This window comes from Heterodontus francisci, unplaced genomic scaffold (genome assembly GCF_036365525.1).
Source record: "Heterodontus francisci isolate sHetFra1 unplaced genomic scaffold, sHetFra1.hap1 HAP1_SCAFFOLD_850, whole genome shotgun sequence".
NCBI classification, from domain to species: Eukaryota; Metazoa; Chordata; class Chondrichthyes; order Heterodontiformes; family Heterodontidae; genus Heterodontus; species Heterodontus francisci.
Genome location: NW_027140824.1, coordinates 154946 through 176510, shown reverse-complemented (window position 1 = coordinate 176510; position 21565 = coordinate 154946). Strand labels below are relative to the sequence as shown.

The 21565-nt window shown below is 45.0% G+C and overlaps 1 protein-coding gene across 1 annotated transcript; it reads right to left on the bottom strand.

Annotated features, from left to right (window-relative positions):
- Nucleotides 1-1294: 1294 nt before the first annotated feature.
- LOC137361215 (probable G-protein coupled receptor 139) lies at nt 1295-21138 on the bottom strand. The gene is made up of 2 exons (XM_068026130.1): nt 21000-21138; nt 1295-2238 (listed from the first exon to the last, which is right to left on the bottom strand). Exons 1-2 carry the CDS (start codon nt 21136-21138, stop codon nt 1295-1297), a joined length of 1083 nt encoding a protein of 360 aa, XP_067882231.1.
- Nucleotides 21139-21565: the final 427 nt, after the last annotated feature.

The window sequence follows — 21565 nt, the reverse complement described above, 5'->3', positions numbered from 1 at the left end:
ACCATTTTAAGTGATATGCAGGCTGACCATTTTAAGTGATGTGCACTGCGGCCATTTAAGCTGTAGGTTTTGCGGCCATTTTAAGTGCGATGTAGTGCGACCAGTGCAAGGGATATGCAGTGCCACCATTTAAGGGATATGTAGTGCAACCCTTTTAAGTGACAGACACTTCCACCATTTTAAGTGATTACGCACTGTGGCCATTTTAAATTATATACACTGCCATCATTTTAATTGACATGCCATTCCGCCAATTTAAAGTATGCAGTGCGACCATTTTAAGTGATATGCAGTGCTGCATTTTAAATAAAATGCAATATGGCCATTTGAAGTGACATGGACTGCAGCTCTTTTAAGTGATATGTACTGCGGCCATTTTAAAAGTTATGCAGTGTTACCACTTTCCAATGAGAGCAATTAATTATTGTCATTTTAAGTGTTACATGTCTATGTCAGCGAATATATGAAACGTAACGGGTATTCAATAAGTATAGCTCAAAAAGGATAATAAAGATTTATCAGTGTCATCAAAGGTTATAATTTGTTACAAAGAATGATAAAGTGTTATGCACGATCATAAAGAATTATAAATATTTGTAAGGTATTAGAGACTTTTATAAAGGATTATAAACAGTTAACAAGGATTATAAATGTGTCTGAGTATTATAAAGGGATTATAAAGATTATAAATGGTTACAAAGAATTCTGGCTGCCGATGTCATGTCACCATGGCGAACATGCCCCGCCACCAACCTCCCATCATCCTGCGAGCAGGCCACGCCTGCGCTCCCCCAACATCAACATGAAGAAGCGCCTGTGCCCCCACTCCCCCGTTACCATTGGGAAGAGGCGCCCTTTACACTTCCCCGTAACTGTGGCACAAGCTGCGCCCCAACACCCCGTTACCCTGGGAAACTGGCTCCGCCGCCTAATCCCCCAGTAGTATGCGCCATTTCCACTCGAGTCAGCTTGGAAATAGGCCCCGATTCATTCCCCAGTCGCCCTAATAACAAATGGCCCAATACCCTCATCACCTCGGAAACAGGCTCCCGCCTCACTCCCCTATCAACCGAGGGACAGGCTACGCTCGCCTCTTTGCCACTATGGCGACTGCAGCCGCTCCCACTCGGTCACAATGGCGAGAGTCTCTGTCGCCACCTTGTCAACATAGCAACAGACCCTGGCCCTGTTCCGCTACCATATTGATAGGCCCATTCCCCTCTGTCACCATAACCACAGGCACCATCCCCGAGTCTGTCACCATGACGATTGGCCCTGTCCCCACTCAGTCACCTTAGCGAAAGGCCATCCCTCGCCCGGTAATCTCAGCGTCAGGCTGCGCCCTCCAGCTGCTGGAAATTCGAGTAAAGGGGTAGCACAGCACATTCTTCAACTGCTCTCGGAACTGTGTCTGGGTCACGGCATAGATCGCAGTGTTTGTGCAGCAACTCAGGAGCTGCAGCATGAAGGCCAATTCCCTCTGAAATAGAGGTAGAATTACGGACAAATACCCCAAGCAATCCATCCGCTGCCATATCGAATACACCAGCAGCACTGTCCATAACAGGATGAAATTTCCCGAGATAACTAACAGCAAAATGATGGATTTCCTGCGGCTCTCTATTTCTGGGTCTCTGCGGCTGTCCCCACTTCTGTGAACCCGGAGTCTCCTGCGTGATCTGCTGCTCACTAAAATGTGTCTGACGGTGAAAGCATTGAGAAGCAGAATCACCACAAATGGGACCCCCGGGGTCAAAATGTAATGGAGGAACTCGATTGTTCCCCAGGCCACAGAGAATGCAATATCCGGTGTGACTGCACAGAACCAAGGGATGTTCTGCAGCCAATACCCACCTGTTAACATAAAATACCAGAAGATGTTCTTTAGACAGCTCAGCACAGTCACTGTTCCTAGGACCACTGCCGCTGTTTTCTCTCTGCAATATTTACTTTTCAGCTTCTGGCAACAAATGGCCACAAATCGATCAAAGGTGAAAGTGACGGTGAACCAGACAGAACAGTCTGTGGCTGCATAAAGCAGGACGGCGTGGACATTACACATGGGGATGTCATACAGAAACTGAAACTGTTCCTTGTAAACAATGGGAATGTGCCTCAAAATCAGGTCGAGGATAATGACCAGTAGATCTGCCGCTGCCATGGCCACCAGGTAGCGAGTGACACATTTGGAGAGACCGCACTTTCCCCGAGACAGGATCCCAATCGTCAGCAAGTTAACTGTGAGGAAGGGAAATAAAGAGGGAAATTATATATCAGGCTGGGAGCAACGTTACCAGTTTGATTGATTACTTATTGATATTTACAATTGTGTTCCTGTATCCACTGATGTACTGAAACGATCGTACATGAAACAACAAATGGAATGGACTGTAACACAGTGGAAGGCATGAGAGATTCATTGACAAAAGGATGATACTGAAATTGTGAAACTCAATGTTGTTCAGAATCCTTTCCATTCCTCCTTTCCCTCTCTGGTTTACAAACAGTTCCATCTCTAATCTCTCCCAGTTCTGATGAAGGATTACCAACCTGAAACACTAACTCTGTTGCTCTGTCCACAGATGCTACCAGATCAGCTGAATATTTCCAGAATATTTTGTTTGTACTTCAGATTTGCAGCATCTGCAGCACTGAGGCTGAGAGATTCCCTCACCAGTGACAGGCATCACGGAATTCAATTATTTCAAAGCAATAGTTGGAAATGAATCCACTGAAAAGTCAATGAAACAAATAATCTCAATCGTCACTAAGTTAACAGTAATCAGGGGAAATTATCAGGAAACGATACAAAGTTTGGGAGTAAAACCATAATTTGTTACCACATTCAGTATGTAACTAATTATTGTGCCAATGACAGGGATTTCATCTGGAGTCAAGGAGCTGAATTTAGTGGAGCCAGAGGGGTTCCTGATGAGTGAAATCACATCTTGGCAATTTAGAGACAATAGCAGGCGTAATTCAATGGCGCTCGGGCGATTAACTGCCTGGCGCCGTTGTCTGCACCCCTTTAAGAATGGGGATCTCGCTTGGCGAAGCTGCTGAACAATCAGACGGCTAGCAGCACAGTAGCATTGGCAATACCACCGGGAACAGTGAAACTGCCAGTACTACACCAGGCCTGGGTGCAGGACCATGGCTGCAGCCTTAGACCCCAGATAATTATGGCGAGGACGCCGGGCCCAGTCAAGGAGTAGGGCCACTGCCAGTAATGCACCAGGCCTGGGGCGAGGAGCATCGCTAGACCCCGGTCCCAAGGTATGTGTGACGGGGTTGCTTCATCCAATCAGCGAATGGCGGGGTGGGGGGAGCGGGGGGCTGGGTGGGGTCATTGCCAGGAACACACCATAACTGGGATCAAGACCATCGCTGAATCCCTGAACCTCAGGTAATTGTGGCGAGGATGCTGGTGCCAGTCAGTGTGTGGGGGCGCTGCCAGTAAGGCACGGAGCTGGGACTGGGGTCATGGCTAGAGTCTTGGATGCCAGATAAGTGTGGGGTATGTGCAGCCAATCAGGGAGTGTGGGATAATGCTAGCACCACACCAGGTTTGGGAAAGGCCTGTTGCAGGTGCCATTGACCCCAGGTAATTAGAGCAGGGTTCCCAAGGCCTGCAGGTAGCAGAGGGTAGCGAAAGTGGACTGGAAACAGGTCGTTGAAGGTAAATCAGTGTCAGAGCAGTGGGGACATTCAAAGGGGAGATTCGTGGGGTTCCAAGTAAACATGTTGCCAGAAAGAAAAAACGGTGGATGGCCATATCTGGAGCTCCATGGATGTCAAGGAACTTACCAGGTAAGATAAGACAGAAAGGAAAAGCTTATGTCCTTCACCGAGAGCTCAATACTTCAGAAAGCTGGGAGGAGTACATAGAGTGGAGGGGGAAAATCAAAAAGGAAATTAGAAAAGCAAAGTGATAACATGAAAGAATATTGACAAGAAAAATCAAGGTGAACACAAAGATGTTTCCTCTAAACATTAAGAATAAGAGGAAAACTAAGGCAGGAGTAGGGCGCATTAAAGTCCAAAAAGGGAGCCTATCTGTCGGGGCTGAATGTTGTGAATAGATGCAAACTGTCTGTAACTTTTCTTTGATGAACTTGAGCATTAACGTCAACCAGCATTTTCTTTAGCATGTTTTACGTTGTACTTTTATGTTCCACTTGCTAAAATGGGGGAGGGAGATCATGTGGTACAGATTGTCCAAGAGCCTGCAGAATTTGGAACTGAAGCAATTCAGAGAACATCCATTTCGGAAGTCACACCTGCCTAGAAGATGCCACAACCTGTCTGACCCTTCACAGCTCTCTCTCTGAGACCATTTCATAAAGAACAAAAAAATAAAAAAAAGACTCCACTCTTCGAAAAATCCAGCAAAAAAAATCTACAAAAAGCCAAGCTGCAAAAAAAGAAGGAAAAAAAAACAGCAGGGAAGCCTGCTTTCTGTTAGTTCCCTCTCCGTCAAAAAGGAGGTGACTTTTCAGTTACATCTGTCTTCACAGAAGAGGGGGATGATTCAGACATTGTAGTTCAGGAAAAGGGTGTGAAGTATGACTGTGATAAAGATAGGAAGAAAGGAAGTATTAATGGGATTGATACTCTTGAAAATGTATAAATCACCAAGGCTGGATGTAATGTACCCTAGGTTGTAAAAGAAAGCCAGGGCGGAAATAGCAGCGAGTGTGTCCATCATTTTCCAGTACTCACTGGATAAAGGTGTGGTGCCAGAGGATTGGAGAACAGCAAACATTGCATGTTTGTTTAAAAAGGAAGCGAAAGATAGACCAAATAATTATCGGCCAGTCAGGCTAACGTCAGTAGGGGGCAAATTATTGGAATCTATTCTGAGAGACCGGATAAACTGTAACTTAGAGAGCACGAATTGATCAAGGACAGCCAGTATGGATTCAGTAAGGGAATATTTTGTCTGAGCAACTTGATTACATTTATTGAAGAAGTAAAAAGGAAGAAAGATGAGGGTAGTGTGTTGTTGTTGTCTGCATAGATTTTAGCAAGGGTTTTGACAAGCACCCAAATGGCAGACTAATTAACAAAATAAAACCCCATGCGGTCCAGGGAAATGCAGAAAGGTGGTTACAAGATTCGCTCAGTGGCAGGGAACAAAGTTTAAGTGTAGGCAGGTGTTTTTTTGAGACTGGCAGGCTCTTTCCAGCAGCGGTCCGCAATGCTCAGAATTGGATCCTCTGCTTTTTGTGGTAGAAATTAACGATTTGGATATAAGTGTAGGGGGCATGATCAAGAAGTTTGCAGATGCATCAAAAGATGGTCATGTGGTTGATAGCGAAGAGCATAGGTGAAGACTGCAGGAATGTATCAATGGACTGGTCAGGTGGGTGGAAAAGTGTCAAATGGAATTCAACTCGGAGAAGTGTGAGGTGATGCATTTGGGGAAGTCAAGCAAGGCCAAGGAATACAAATTTAATGGGAGAATACTAAGAGCTGTAGAAGAAGTGATGGACTTCGGAGTGAATGTCTGCAGATCCCACATGACCATACACAGATAAAAAATTAAGAGCCGAAGTCGGCCATTGAACCCACCGAGCCTGCTCCTCCATTCAGTAGGATCATGCTGATCTGCATCTGACTCGAATTCCACACTCGCATCTACCCCGATAATCTTTGATTCCATTGCCTAACAAGAATGTATCTACACCTACCTTAAAAATATTCAATGGCTCCGAATCCATCAATTTATGAGGCAGAGAATTCAAAAGTCGCACAGCCCTCTTAGAGAAATAAAAGATCCTCGTCTCCGTCCTGAAAGGGCGACCCCGAATTGACAAACTGTGCCCCCCAGTTTTGTACTCACCCACAAGATGAAACATCGCCGCCACATCCTCCTTGTCATGACCTTGCAGGAACTTATAAACTTTTATCAAATGTCCCCCACTTTTCTAACCCCAGTGAAAACAAACCCAATCTATCCAACCTTTCCTCAGAAGACAAACCACTTATTATAGGTATCAATCTAGTAATCCTCCTCTGAATCGCCTCCAATACAGCACATCCTTCCTTAAATAAGGGGACCAAAGCCGCACACAGTATTCGAGATGTGGTCTCACCAATGCCCTGTATAACTGAAGCATAATATCCTTTCTTTTATTTTCAATTCCTCTCGTAATAAATGATACCATCCCATTAGCCTTCTTTATTACTTGCTGTATCTGCATAATAATCTTTTGTGACTCCTGCAGTACAACGCCTAGATCCCTCTGCACCTCAGCACTATTCAGTGGTTCCGAAGAAGGGTCACTGACCCGAAACGTTAACTCTGCTTCTCTTTCCACAGATGCTGCCAGACCTGCTGAGTGAATCCAGCATTTCTTGTTTTTTTTTCAGATTTCCAGCATCCGCAGTATTTTGCTTTTATTTTACTATTCAGTGGTTCCCCGTTTAAGAAATACTCTGCTTTTTGATTCTTCCTGTCAAAATGATCAAATTCACATTTACCCACATTACACTCTATCTGCCAGATTTTTTCCCACTCACTCCCCCTATTTATATGGTTCTGCGACCTCCTTATGTCCTCTTCAGCTCATACTTTTCTACCTATCTTTGTGCCATCTTCAAATTTAGCTAACAGGCCTTCTTTCCCCTCATCTATGTCATTGATATAAATTGTAAAAAATTGAGGCCCCTGCACAGACCCCTGTCAGACTCTAGCCATCGCATGCTGCCAATCAGGAAAGGTGGGACAGTGGCACAGTGGTTAGCACTACAGACTCACAACTCCAGCAACCCGCGTTCGGTTCTGGGTACTTTCTGAGCGGAGTTTGCAAGCTCTCCCTGTTCCCGCGTGGATTTCTGATAGGTGCTCTGGTTTTCTCCCACAGCCAAAGACTTGTAGGTTGATAGATGAATTGTCCATTGTTAATTGCACCTAGTGTAGGTAGGTAGGTCGGAGGAAAGGTGGGGATCTGGCAGCGAATGTAGGATTAGTAGAAATGGGTGGTTGATGGTCAGCACAGACTCGGTGGGCCGAAGGGACTGTTTCAGTGCTGTGATTCTCTGACCCACCTATGCATACTCTCTGTCTTCTGCCAGCCAGCCAATCTTCTATAATGTTAACATGTTACCCCCTTCACCATGAGCTCCTACTTTGCGCAATAACACTTTATGTGACACTTTTTCAAGTGCCTTCTGGAAATTCTGGTACAATACGTCAACGGGTTGCCCTTTATCCACAGCGCATGTTACTCCTTCAAGGAAATCCAATAAATTGGTTAAACATGATTTTCCTTTCACAAATCCATGCTGACTTTTCCAATTACCTTGTAATTTCTAAGTGCACAGATGTAGCCTCCTTAATAATCGATTCTAACACATATCCAAGACAGACGTCGAGCCAACTGGTCCATAGCTATCTGTTTTCTCTCTCCCCCACTTCTTGAATAGAGAGGTTATATTTGCTACTTTTGAGTCAGATGGAACCTTTCCAGAAACAACGAATTTTGAAAAACAAAATAACTCCAACGTATCTACGACCCCACTGGCTACCTCTTTTAAGACCTAGGATGAAGCCCATCAGGATCCGGGGACTAGTGAGCCAGCAGGTCCGTTAGTTTGGTCAGCTCCGCTTCTCTGGTGATTGTAATTTCACTAAGTTCCTCACTTCCTTCCGTCTCCAGGCTTACAGCGATTACTGGAATGTTTTTCGTACCCTCTATAGTGAAGACAGAAGCAAAATGTTTGTTCATTTCATCCGCATTATCTAATATTAACTCCACATTCTCACTCTCTGGAGAACCAACACTCACTTTACTTATTCTGTTCCTTTTTAAATACCTGCAGATACTCTTGCTATCCGTTTTTACATTTCTAGCTAGTTCCCTCTCAAACTGTACCTTCTTTCTCCTGATTAACCTTTTAGTCATTCTCTGCCGTTCTCGTTATTCTGACCAATCAGCTGACCTGACAGACATCTTTGCACAATTGTATACCTTTCCTTAAGTTTGATGCTTTCCTGAACTTCTTTAGTTAAACATGGAAGGTGGGTCCTCGCCTTACATTTTTCCTTTATAGTAGGAATATACTTATTCTGCATTTTCTGAAATATCCCCTTAAATGTCTGCCACTGCTTCTCTATTGATCTATCTCCTAGTCTAGTAACCCAGTTCACATCAGCTAGCTCAACTATCATATCACATAATTTCTCTTAGTTAACTGTAAAATACCAGCATTCGACCCACTCCTATCTCTTTAAAACTGGATGTAAAATTCAATCATATCATGGTGGCTGTTACCTAGAGGTGTCTTTACTCTGAACTCATTAATGAATTGTGTCGCTTTACACAATACCAAGTCGAATAAACTTGCTCTTTGGTTGGTTCCAAAACGTGCTGCTTTAGGAACTATCTCTAAAGCATTCTATTAACTCTTCATCTAGGCTACCATTGCCAATCTGATTTTTTCCAGTTTATGTGTAGATTAAAATCACCCAGGATTGTTCTTGTCCCTTTGTCACAAGCACCCTCTATTTCTTCGTCAATACTTCGTCCGACACTGTAGGTGCTGTTAGGAGGGCTGTAGACCACTCGCACAATTGAGTTCTTTCCCCTACTATTCCTCATCTCTACCCAAATCGATTCTGCATTCTTATATCCTCAACCAATGTCATCTCTAACTATTGCAGCGATGCCATCTTAGGTTATCAGTGCTACCCCTCCACATTGACCTAGCTTCCTATTCTCCTTGAATGTTATATGCCCCTCAATATCGAGGACCCATTCCTCGTCATCCTGCAGCCATTTCTCTGAATTACCCATCAGATAATATGTATTTACTTCATTGCTCACTATCAGTTTGTCTACGATGTTGTGATTGCTATGTGCATTCAGATACAGAGCCTTTATTTTGGTCTTTTTTGTTATCTGTGTAGCATCTAGTCTTGACTGTTGGTATGTTCTTAGGTTTCTTTCGTTCTGTCCGTTTTTACCATTCTCCGACCTTCATTTCCCATGTTACTGTTCTGCTCTCTTGTCTTGGCTCTACCCCTTGATTTGCTACATCTACTAAGGCATGATCCCTCAAACCCCTTTTTTAGTTGAAAACCCTCTCTATTTAGCCAGTTATACAGTTTGCTACAAGACTGGTTCCAGCACGATTTCCGTGCAGACCGTCCCAGTAGTACAGGACCCACTTCCCCCAGTACTGGTGCCAGTGCCCCAGGAACCAAAACCCACCTCACCCGCACCAGTCTTTGAGCCACGTATTCATTTCAGGAATCTTATGTGCCCTCTGCCAAATGGACTTTGCTCAGTTAATACTCCAGAGGTTATTACCCTTCAGTTTCTACTCTTCAATTTGGCGCTAACTCCTCAGGCAGTCTACGCAGAACCTCTTTTCTAGTTTTACCTATGCCGTTAGTACCTACTTGGACTGCGACAACTGGTTCCTCCGGCTCCCATAGAAAGAACCATGGAACCATAGAACCATAGAAGCATTACGGCCCAGAAGGTGGCCAGTCAGACCTTCGTGTCTATGTTGGCCTGGAAGAAAAAAAAATAGAAACTAGCCACCCAATCTAATCCTAACTTCCAGCACTTGGTCCAGAGCCATGTAGGTTACAGAACTTCAGTTACATGACCAGGTACATTTTAAAATAATTGAGGGTTTCTACCTTCAGCACAGTTCCTCGCAGAAAATTCAAGACATCCACCACGTTCTGGGTGAAAAAGGTTTTCCTCATGTCCCTTCTAATCATTCTATAAAACTCCTTTCATCTGCCCCCTGGTAATTGATATCTCTGCTAGGGGAAACAGGTACTTCCTGTCTACTCTATTTAGGTTCCTCATAATTTTGTGCACCTCAACTACGTCACCTCTCAGCCTCCTCTGCCCTAAGGAAAATAACCCTAACCTGTCCAATCGTTCTTCATAGCTACAACTTTCGAGCCCTGGCAACATATTTTTAAATCTCCTCTGTTCTGTCTCCAGTGCAATTATGTCCTTTCTATAATGTGGTGACCATAACTGTCCGCAATTCTCCATCTGTGGTCTAACCAGCGTTTTATACAGTTCCAACATTACATCCCAGCTTTTGAATTCTATACCTCGGCCAATAAAGGAAAGTATTACGTATGCCTTCTTCACTATTTTAACTATCTGTCCTGTCACCTTCAGGGACCTTTTGTCAGACATTCCAAGGTCTCTCACTTCTTCTACCGCTCTCACTATCCTCCCATTTATTGTGCATTCCCGTGCTTTATTTGCCTTCCCCAAATGCATTACCTCACACTTATCTGAATTAAATTCCATTTACCACTCTTCTTCCCACTCAACCAAACCTTTGACACCAGTATGGAGTCTACAGCTGTCACCTTCACTTTCAACTACCTGACCAATTTGTGTGTGATCAGCAAATTTCCCAATCACGCCTCTCACATTTAATTCCAAATCGCTAATATATACCACAAACAGCAAGGGTCCCAACACTGAGCCCTGTGGAACGCCAGTGGAAACAGGTTTCCATTCACAAATCCATCCGTCGACCACTACCCTTTGTTTCCTGTCCCTGAGCTAATTCTGGATCCAACCTGCCACATTGCCCTGTATCCCATGGGCCTTCGTCTTACTGACCAGTTTGCCATGTGGGAACTTCACAAATGCCTTACTAACGTCCATGTAGACTACATCCACTGTACTACTCTCTTCACGCCTTCTTGTGACTGCCTCAAAAAACTCAATTAAGGTCGTAAGACATGACCTTCCCTTTACAAATCCATGCCGACTATCCCTGATTAATCCGTGCCTTTCTAACTGGCAGTTTATCCTGTCCCTCAGAATACATTCTAACAATTAACCCACCACCAAGGTCAGACTGAACGGATTATAATTATTTGGCCTATCCATCACACCCTTTTTAAATATTGGTACAATTTTCTCAGACTTCCAATCAATATGTACCTCTCCTATATCGAGTGAGGATTTGAAGATGATCATCAGCGCGCACATCATTTCCTCCCTGGTGCCCTTTAACAATCGTGGATGCAATCCATCCGGTACTGGCGTTTTATCCACTTTCAAGGATGTCAGACCCTCTAGTACTTTAAATACATGAATAGGAAGGGAATAGAGGGATATGGGCCCCGGAAGTGTAGAAGGTGTTAGTTTAGGCAGGCATCAAGATCGGCGCAGGTTTGGAGGGGCGAATGGCCTGTTCCTGTGCGGTACTGTTCTTTGCTGTTTGTACTTCCTCTGTAATATTTCACACCCCTCCACCCCTACAACGTCTGCATCATCCCTCTTCTTTGCCAAAAAAGAGACAAAAACTCATTAAGATCCTGCCCACATCTTCTGCATCTGCACATAAGCTCACTTGTACATCTCTGATAGGCCCGACCATTTCCTAAGTTATCCTCTTGCTCGTAATATACTGATGAAACATCTTTGGGATTTCCTTGATATTACCTGCGAATAATTTTTATGCCCTCACTTTGCTTTTCCAATTTCCTTTGTGACTTCACCCCTGCACTTTCCATACTCCTCAAAGATTTTAAAAGAATCAAGTTGTTTGTGATCATCATATGCCTTCTTTTTCAACTTTAACTTACCCTGTAAGCTTCTAGATAACCAGGGAGTTCAAAATTTGCCAGTGCCACGCTTTAGGGACTTGCCTACACTGTGCCTGTTGAATTTCGTTTTTAAATGCCTCCCACTGGTTTGCAACTAAATGCTCCTTCAAATAACTGTATCCAGTCTACTTTCGCCAGGTCACCTTTCAGTTTCTTAAAATTTGCCTTCCCCCAATTTAGAATTTTTACTTCTGTTTTATCTTTGTCATTTCCCATGATGATGCTAAAACTAACTGTATTGTTCTCAATATCTCTTAAATGGCCACCCACTGTTACTTCCTCCCCTTGCCCAGCATCATTACTGAATATTAAATCTAGAATTGCATTCCCTCTCGTTGGGTTAGTTCCGTGCTTGCTAAAAAAAAGTCCTCTTGAACATAATTCAAGAATTTTGTTTCCTCTGTGCCCTTCGTACTGTTTGTATCCCAGTTAATATTGGAGTTGTTAAAATCCACAACTATTAATTCCCAAATAGATTTTGCACTTCGTAATGTGCCGACATATTTCTTCTTCTACCTCCTTCTCACTGTTTATGGGTCTACATTGGACACTTGAAGTAGTGTGGCTGCCCCTTTTTATTTTTGAGCTCCACCCATATGGCCTCATTTGATGATTCATTTAGCATATCATACCTCCTCACAGCTGTTATTGATTCCGTAACTAATAATGCTACACCCCTCCTTTCTAATCTACCTCTCTATCCTGCCTGAAATCTCTATATCCGGGGATGTTGAGCTCCCATTCCTGCTCTCCTTTAGCCAAGTTTCCGTTGTAGCAACGATATCAATTTGCCACTTGTCCATATGTGTCCTCAGCTCACCGGTTATATTTACTTTATTCCTTGCATTTAAATAAATAGCCATTGACACTGCCAAATTCCTGTGCTGCGCACTTTTTAACCTTTGCTTCTTCGGTCTTTCAGAGTCACTTGCAAATATCCTGTCTCCTGTTCCCTGCCCTGAAATTGTACTGTCTACGAATGTGCTCAGCTTCCCAGCCCCATGCCAAGCTAGTTTAAACCATCACCAACAGCACAAGCAAACCTTCTGGCAAGGATATTTGTCCCAGTCCTGTTCAGGTACAGAACGCCCGGCTTGTACAAGCCCCATCTTCCCCAGAACCGGTCCTGCTGTCCCAGAAATCTGAAGCCATTCCTCCTGCGCCATCTATCCAACCACGCATTCTTCTGCTGTATTTTCCCTTTTCTACACTCACTATCACATGACCTTGGGAGTAATCCAGCGATTACTACCTTTGTAATCCTGCTTGCGAATCTCGTTCTGAACTCCCTGAACTCAGCCTGCAGGGTCTCATCCCTCTTTCTTCCTCTATCATTGGTACCAATGTGGAGCACGACCACTGGCTGTGCATCCTCGCCCTCCAGAATTCCCTGTAGCCCCCCGGTGATATCCATGACCCTTGCACCAGGGACACAGCATGCCATCCTGGAATTACATCTGCGACCACATAAACACCTATCTGTTCTCCTAACCATAGAATTCCCAATCACTCTTGATCTCTTGCCCTTTCTCCCTACTCACTACACAGCTAGGCCACACATTGTGCTCTGGTCATGACTATCGCTGCACTCTCCAAACTGCTTCAGAATGAAGGTATCGTAGCTGCCCCAAGGGTAGTGGGCATTCACCAACATGATGTAGTAGGCATGGTTACACACCAACTGCACATTAATGGAGTGAGAGTTGTTTTCAGCTCCTGCAACTCTCCCCGTTGACACGGGGAACCCGCAGAGCCACCTGAACCATCTGGGATCCCGCTATCCTGACAAAGCCACGGAACCTCTCATCCCGCTTCTCCCTGCTGAGGGAGAAGATTATGACATAGATGGCCACCTTCACCTCTCGGAATTATCAGGGCGACACACAGGTGAGCTTAACGTCAGTGGTAAATACGGTTTTAGGAACAATCATTACGGGGAAAAAGATCAACATACACTTGGAGAGGTTTGAGTTAATTAAGAATTGTCAAAACGGATTTTTCAAAAGGCAAATCATGCTTTACTAATGTCATTGAATTTTCTGATGATGTAACAGTGAAGCTTTATGAAAGGAATGCGCTGGATGCTGTTTATATTGATTTCGAAACAAAAGTGTTTGACATGGCACCAAATGTGAGCCTCAGATTGGGAAGGCCAATGTCCTAGTGTATCAAAATGGATTAAGGGCAGAAAAAGAGAAATGTGTTAAATAGTTATTTTTAAAACTGGAGAATGGTGGACAATGGCGTTCCCCAAGATCAGTACTGAGACCACTGCTTTTTCTTTGTTGATATATATAAATATCTTGGATAGTGGAATTCAGAGCAGAATCTCAAAATGTGCCTTTTTTCCTATACTTGAAGGAATGACAAACAGAGAGAATGATACAAACCGCCTGCAAAAGGACATAGATAAGCTCGGAGAATTGGCAGAGAAATGGTTCATGGAATTTAAAACAGAGGAGTGTGAGGTGATGCATTTTGGCAGAAAGGATAGGGTGAGGCTAGAGACTTAATGGCACTGTTCTAAAGAGTGTGCAGGGACAGAAAGGCCTGTGGGTACATGTACATACATCTTTGAAGGTGGCAAGACATACTGAACATAGAACATGGAACATAGAACAGTACAGAACAGACCCTTCAGCCCACAATGTTGTGCCGAACCTTTAACCTACTCGAAGATCAAACTAACTACCTACCCTTCATTCTGCTATCATCCATGTACCTATCCAAGAGTCGCTTAAATGTCCCTAATGTATCGGCTTCAACGACCACCGCTGGCAGCGCATTCCACGCTCCCACCACTCTCTGTGTAAAGAACCTACCTCTGAAATCTCCCCGAAACCTTCCTCCAATCACCTTAAAATTATGCCCCCTGGTGATAGCACTTTCCACCCTGGGAAAACGTCTCTGGCTGTCCACTCTATCTATGCCTCTCATCATCTTGTACCCCCCTATCAAGTCACCTCTCATCCTTCTTCGCTCCAATGAGAAAAGCACTAGCTTCTTCAATCTTTCTTCGTAGGACATGCCCTCCAGTCCAGGCAGCATCCTGGAAAATCTCCTCTGCACCCTCTCTAAAGCTTCCACATCCTTCCTATAATGAGGCGACCAGAACTGAACACAATATTCCAAGTGTGGTTGAACCACGGCCTTATTGACCTGCAGCATAACCTCGCAGCTCTTAAACGCAATCTCCCTGTTAATGAAAGCCAACACACCATACGCCTTCTTAACAACCCTATCAACTTGAGTGGCAACTTTGAGCCATCTATGGGCATGGACCCCAAGATTCCTTCTGTTCCTCCACACTCCCAAGAATCCTGTCTTTAAGCCTGTATTCCACATTCAAATTTGACCTTCCAAAATGAATCAGTTCACACTTTTCCAGGTTGAACTCCATCTGCTACCGCTCAGCCTAGCTCTGCATCCTGTCAATGTCACGTTGCAACCTACAATAGCCTTCCGCACTATCCACAACTCCAGCAACCTTCGTGTTATCTTCTAAGTTGCTAACCCAGCCTTCCCCTTCCTCATCAAAGTCATTTATAAAAATCACAAAGAGCAGAGGTCCCAGAACAGATCCTTGTGGAACACCACTGGTCACCGAGCTCCATGCTGAATACTTTCCATCTACGACCACTTTCTGACTTCTATGGGCCAGCCAATTTTGTATCCAGACAGCTAGCTTTGTCTGAATCCCATGCCTCCTTACGTTCTGAATGAACCTACCATGGGGAACCTGATCAAACGCCTTGCTAAAATCCATATACACCACATCCACTGCTCTTCCTTCATCAATGTGTTTTGTCACATCTTCAAAGAATTCGATACGGCTTGTGAGGCATGACCTGCCCCTTAGAAAGTCATGCTGACTGTCCCTAATCAAACCATGCTTTTCCAAATAATCATAAATCCTGTCTCTCAGAATCCTCTCCAATAATTTGCCCACTACCGACGTAAGACTGACTGGTCTATAATTCCCAGGGTTATCTCTATTCCCTTTCTTGAATAAGGGAGCAACATTTGCCACCCTCCAATTATCCGGTACTACTCCAGTGGACAGTGAAGATGCAAAGAACATCGCCAAAGGCGCAGCAATCTCTTCCCTCGCTTCCCGTAATTTCCTTGTGTATATCCCGTCTGGCCCTGGGGACTTATCTGTCCTCATATCATTCATAATTTCCAGCACAGCCTCCCTCTTAACCACAACCTGTTCGACCATATCAGCCTGTTCCACGCTGTCCTCACTAACGACAAGGTCCCTCTCACTAGTGAATACTGAAGCAAAGTATTCATTTAGGACCTCCCTTATCTCCTCCGACTCCAGGCACAACTTCCCTCCACTATCCCTGATCGGCCCTACCCTCACTCTGGCCATCCTCTTGTTCCTCACATAAGTGTAGAACGCCTTGGGATTTTCCTCAATCCTACCCGCCAAGACTTTTTCATGTCCCCTTCTAGTTCTCCGAAGTCCATTCTTCAGTTCCTTCCTGGCTACCTGGTAACCCACGAGAGCCCTGTCTGATCCTTCCTTCCTCAACCTTAAGTAAGCTTCCTTCTTCCTCTTGACAAGCTGTTCCACATCTCTTGTCATCCAAGGTTCCTTCACCCTACCATCCCTTCCCTGCCTCATCGGGACAAACCTATCCAGCAGTCGCAGCAAGTGCTCACTAAACAACCTCCACATTTCTGTCGTGCATTTCCCTGAGAACATCTGTTCCCAATTTATGCTCCCCAGTTCCTGCCTAATAACATTGTACTTCCCCCTCCCCCAATTAAATATTTTTCCATCCCGTCTGCTCCTGTCCCTCTCCATGACTATAATAAAGGTCAGGGAGTTGTGATCACTATCACCGAAATGCTCTCCCACCGAGAGATCTGCCACCTAGCCTGGTTCGTTGCCAAGCACCAAGTCCTACATAGTCCCCCCTCTAGTCGGCCTATCTACATACTGAGTCAGGAAACCTTCCTGGACATACCTGACAAAACTGCTCCATCCAAACTATTTGCACTAAGCAGGTTCCAATCAATATTAGGGAAGTTGAAGTCACCCATGACAACAACCCTGTTACTTCTGTACCTTTCCAAAATCTGCCTCCCAATCTGTTCCTCCCTGTCTTTGTTGCTATTGGGGGGTCTATAAAAAACTACCAACAAAGTGACTGTTCCTTTCCTGTTCCTGACTTCCACCCATAATGACTCAGTAGACAAACCCTCTTCGACGACCTCCCTTTCTGCAACTGTGATACTATCCCTGATTAGCAATGCCACTCCACCACCTTTTTTACCTCACTTCCTATTCCTTTTGAAACATCTAAACCCCGGAACATCCAACATCCATTCCTGACCCTGTGATATCCACGTCTCCGTAATGGCCACAACATCATAGCTCCAAGTACTGATCCATGCTCCAAGTTCATCACCCTTATTCCTGGCACTTCTTGCGTTCAAATAGACACACTTCAACCCATCATACTGGCTGCAACTTTGCCCTGTCAACTGTCTCACCTTCCTCACAGACTCTCTGCACTCGGTATCCGCCTGTTCAACAGCTAGCCCATCCATTGATCTGCAGCTCCGGTTCCCATCCCCCTGCCAAACGAGTTTCAACCCTCCCAAAGAGCTCTTGCAAACCTCCCGCCCAGGATATTGGTGCCCCTCCAGTTCAGATGCAACCCGTCCTTCTTGTACAGGTCCCACCTTACCCAGAAGGTATCCTAATGATCTACGTATCTGAATCCCTCCCTCCTGTTCCTGTTCTGTCGCCACGTGTTCAGCTGCACTCGCTCCCTGTTTCTCGCCTCACTGGCACGCGGCATCGGTAGCAATCCTGAGAATACTACTCTGCTCGTCCTGCCTTTCAGCTTCCAACCTAACTCCCTACATTCGCTTTTCAGGTCCTCATCCCTTTTCCTCGCTGTGTCATTGGTACCGATATGTACCACGACCTCTGGATGCTCCCCCTCCCCCTTAAGAATCCTGTAGACTCTATCCGAGACATCCCTGACCCTGGCACCCGCGAGGCAACATACCATCAGGGAGTCGCGTTTGCTCACACAGAATGTCCTGTCTGTTCCTCTAACCACTGAATCTCCTATCACTATCGCTCTCCTATTCTCCCCCATTCCCTTCTGAGCCACTGGGCCAGTCTCAGCGCCAGAGGCCTGGCCACTGTGGATTTCCCCTGGTAGGTCGTCCCCCGCAACTGTATCCAAAACTGTATACTTATTATTGATTGGGGCGGCCACAGGGGATCACTGCACTGTGCGCCTTTTCCCTTTCCCTCCCCTGACGGTCATCCAGCTACCTTTATCCTGTAACTTAGGTGTCACTACTTCCCTATAACTGCTCTCTATCACCCGCTCAGCATCCTTAATGATCCTAAGTTCATCCAACTACAGCTTCAGTTCCCTAACACGGTCTGTGAGGAGCTGGAGTTGGGTGCACTTCTCACAGGTGACGTCAGCAGGGACACCAGTGGTGACCCTCACCTCCCACATCATGCAAGAGGAGCATGCAACTGCCTAGCTTCCATCCCCTCTGCACTAAATTGACAACAGAGATTTAAAAAAAGGAAAACCTTACCTTACCAAACCCTCTACGCAACAGTCCTTTTATTTGTTTTAGGAGGAGGATGGGTAGGAGACACTGCAGATGTAGTGTTTCGGGTTTCGCCACTGCCCGAATATATAAGTTTACTTACCCAGCAGTCCCCGTGTCCGCCGAGACAAAAGGTAAGTTATTTTAAACTGAAACTCACCTTCGCAGTGAGAGAATTATTATTCAGCATCCGGGATCTTCGGCTTCTCAAATGCAGGCATAATGTGCAGAAGCAGGGATGTTATGCTGAATCTTTATGCAACTCTGGCGAGACCCCAAGTGGAGTATTGCATCCATTTATGGTCACCTCACTTTCGGAAGGATGTAAGAATCCTTGAGAGGGTGCAGAGGAGATTTATCTGAATAGTTCCAGGGATGCAGAGTGTGGTGGTGGGGGCGGGGTGGGGGGGTGGGGGTGGTTGGGAAAGCTTAGTTAAAAGGCTAGGTTGGAAAAGCCAGCGTTCTTCTCCCGGAGCAACGGAGATTGAGAGGAGATTTATTAGAAGTGTGCAAGATTATGGCAGAATCATAGAGAATCACGAGTTGATGCAGCACAGAAGGAGGCCATGCAGCCCATTGTATATTCACTGGCTTTCTGAATGAGCAATTTACTTAGTACCATTTCCCTGTCTTTTCACCATAACACTGTACATTTTTCCTTTCCAGGTAACTGTGCAATTACCTTTCGAAACCTCAAGAGGACCTACCTCCAGCGCGCTCTCTGGCAGTGCATTCCAGATCTCATTCGCTCGCTGAGTGAAAACGTTTTTCTCATGTTACCATTGCTGCTTTTATCAAATACATTAAATCTGTGTTCACTAGTTCTTAATCCGTTCACGAGTGGGAACAGCTTCTTCCGATCTCCACTGTCCAGACCCCTCACGAGATTGATAGGTTTAGCAACGTTCGACAAGGAAGAGCTGTTCGCATTAACTGATTGAAGTTTTTTGTAAGTGATGGAGGGGGAATATGAAGAAGAACTGTTTTACACAGCGGATAGTAATGACCTGGATCTTGGTGTCAATGAGGCTGGTGGAAGCAGAGACAAATCAATTATGTTAAAAGGAATCTGGACGGGGCCTTGAAGGAAGTGAACTTGCAAGGCTATGGAGATTTAGCGGGGGAGTAGTACTGACTGAGGCTCGACAGAAAGCCAACATAGACTCTATGGGCCGAGTGGCCTCCATTTATGTCGTAAATGACTCTATGATGATATCGCTGTCTAAGAATCTATGTTGGATATGCCACTTGATCTTGCCTGCAAAGATCCGGATGCATAGAAAATCAATGTAACTGTGACCTTTACGGCCTCTGGCACCTCCGTCCTCAGCTCTGTGACCACCTCCTTGTTGAATTGGAGTCACGTCACGCACTGCTCCTGGGTTAGGTGTAGATAGAAAAAGTTCTCTTGGAAAACTCGGGGTGGGGAGGACAGAGCCCGCACCCCCCCCCCCTTTCTAATTGCAGACATTCCTCTCTTCAGCCTATGCTTCTTGTGTTGGTGAGTTTACAGACCCAGAGACAGTCCAAATACAGTCTCTATATCTCGTCCAGATTTGGGTCAACAAATCCTCTGGCCTCCCTCAATGTCTGCAGCAGCTCACAGCACAACCTACAGAAAACCATCCACAGCATTTCCACTAACTTTATAATAGCAGACGTAAGTCAAAGGCCCATCACCTGTACATTGAATGACCGGTCCTCTTAAACATCACTGGAGAGAGTTCCGCGTGCTGCTGAATGTATGGTCAGCTGAGTGTGACTAACACAGGCGGTCAGTGGACATGCACAGCTTCCGTAGTGTCCACACCAGCGGCGCTGTAGAGCCAAATATCACAGCCAGGAAAGAGGGAAATGGGGAAAAAAACGCTTTTAAAAGGGCCACGGTGGAAATGGCCGAAGGCTCATCTCGCACTATTTCATTGATCCAAGCTTCCAGTAGTGCTGTCGAGCTGAAAATCACAGTCAGGGTCGGAAAGAGAGGAAAATAAATTCACATTCAAAAGGATCTGGAAAAAGACTTGAAGGCAAAAGATTTGCAGGAATATGGAAAATGGAGCGGGAAATGGGACTAATTGGAAGGCTTTCAAACACCAGATTGGCAATTTTAAAATTAAGGTGCTTCCAGAGCGGGAGCCGATTTGAGCACAGGGGTAATGGGTGATCAGGAATTGATGTGAGTTAGGATGCAGGCAGCAGAGGTCTGTATGGTCTGTGGTATGTTGAGGATTAAAACTGCGAGAGTGACCAGGATAGAAGGAAATAGTCAAGTGTGGATTTAACAAAGGCACATGTAAGGGTTGATGCAGCAGATGGGCTGAGGCAGAGCCGGAGATAGGCAATATTACATGGAAGGAAATACGCAGGATTGGCGATGGAGAAAATATGGATTTGGAACTCAACTCAGGGTTAAATAGAACGCAAACAGACTGGCTCAGCCTCGGACATTGGTCAGGGAGGGGTAAGTCGATCAAGGATAGGGGCAGAGTTTCTCACAGAGACTGATACGACTGGCTTCAGTCTTCGCAGTTGTAAATTACGGCAACATTATTGCAGTGAAACAGGGTTTACAGATCCCGTAGCTGGAAATAAAGAGTTACCAGGAGCAGCAACAATGAGAGAGTAAATCACAAGAACTGTATGACAGTCAGGCATGGTTTAGAGAGCTGATAGCTGGAGATAGAGATTCACCAGGAATAACAACAGCAACAAGGAAGGCAGAGTAAATGATAAGAACAGTAATGCAGTTAAACATGGTTTATAGAATTAAAAAACAGACAGAGACATTTACCAGCGACACCAATAATAGCCAGCATGGGATAGTAAATGTATTGAACAAACAGAAGTATGTAATAGATCCAAGCAGCTAATGATAACGAATCATAATATGTCGAAAGAATGTAAATATTGGAAAATAAACTCCTGTCCATTGTTCTAACATTCCAATCTATTGTTATCAGTTTCTGAACGTTATTCTCCCTCTCTCTGGAGCCAATGATCCCTGTTAGTGCCAGGAGTGCTGCTCCCACTGGCACGACGTAATGAGACACTGAACTGAGTCCCTTATTAATAGAAGAGGGAAACCCTCCAGTGAATAATTAGGCTTGATGCAGACTGGCATTAATTAGAGTCACTGAACAAACAGATTCAGTTAACTCCTTTCAATCGAAAACTTTTTGTCCAACAATAAAGTAGAACATTTACCCGATCTGGATGCTATGAGGGTTGCTGAGGCAAGGAATGGCGGACTTAGTGGAGGCAGTGTCCAGAATCATTCAATCATCCACGGATATGGGAGTGGAGAGAGGGGACTGGTGGGTTTAAATGTTCGACACAGTTTTTAAAAAAATAGAGAGC

Excerpts from the sequence above, each read along its gene's own strand:
- LOC137361215 (XM_068026130.1), bottom strand. The coding sequence starts at position 21,138 with ATGGACAGGAGTTTATTTTCCAATATTTACATTCTTTCGACATATTAT. Across the intron at positions 2,239-20,999 it reads GGCTATTATTGGTGTCGCTG|TTAACTTGCTGACGATTGGG; the intron begins GTAAATGTCTCT and ends CCTTCCTCACAG.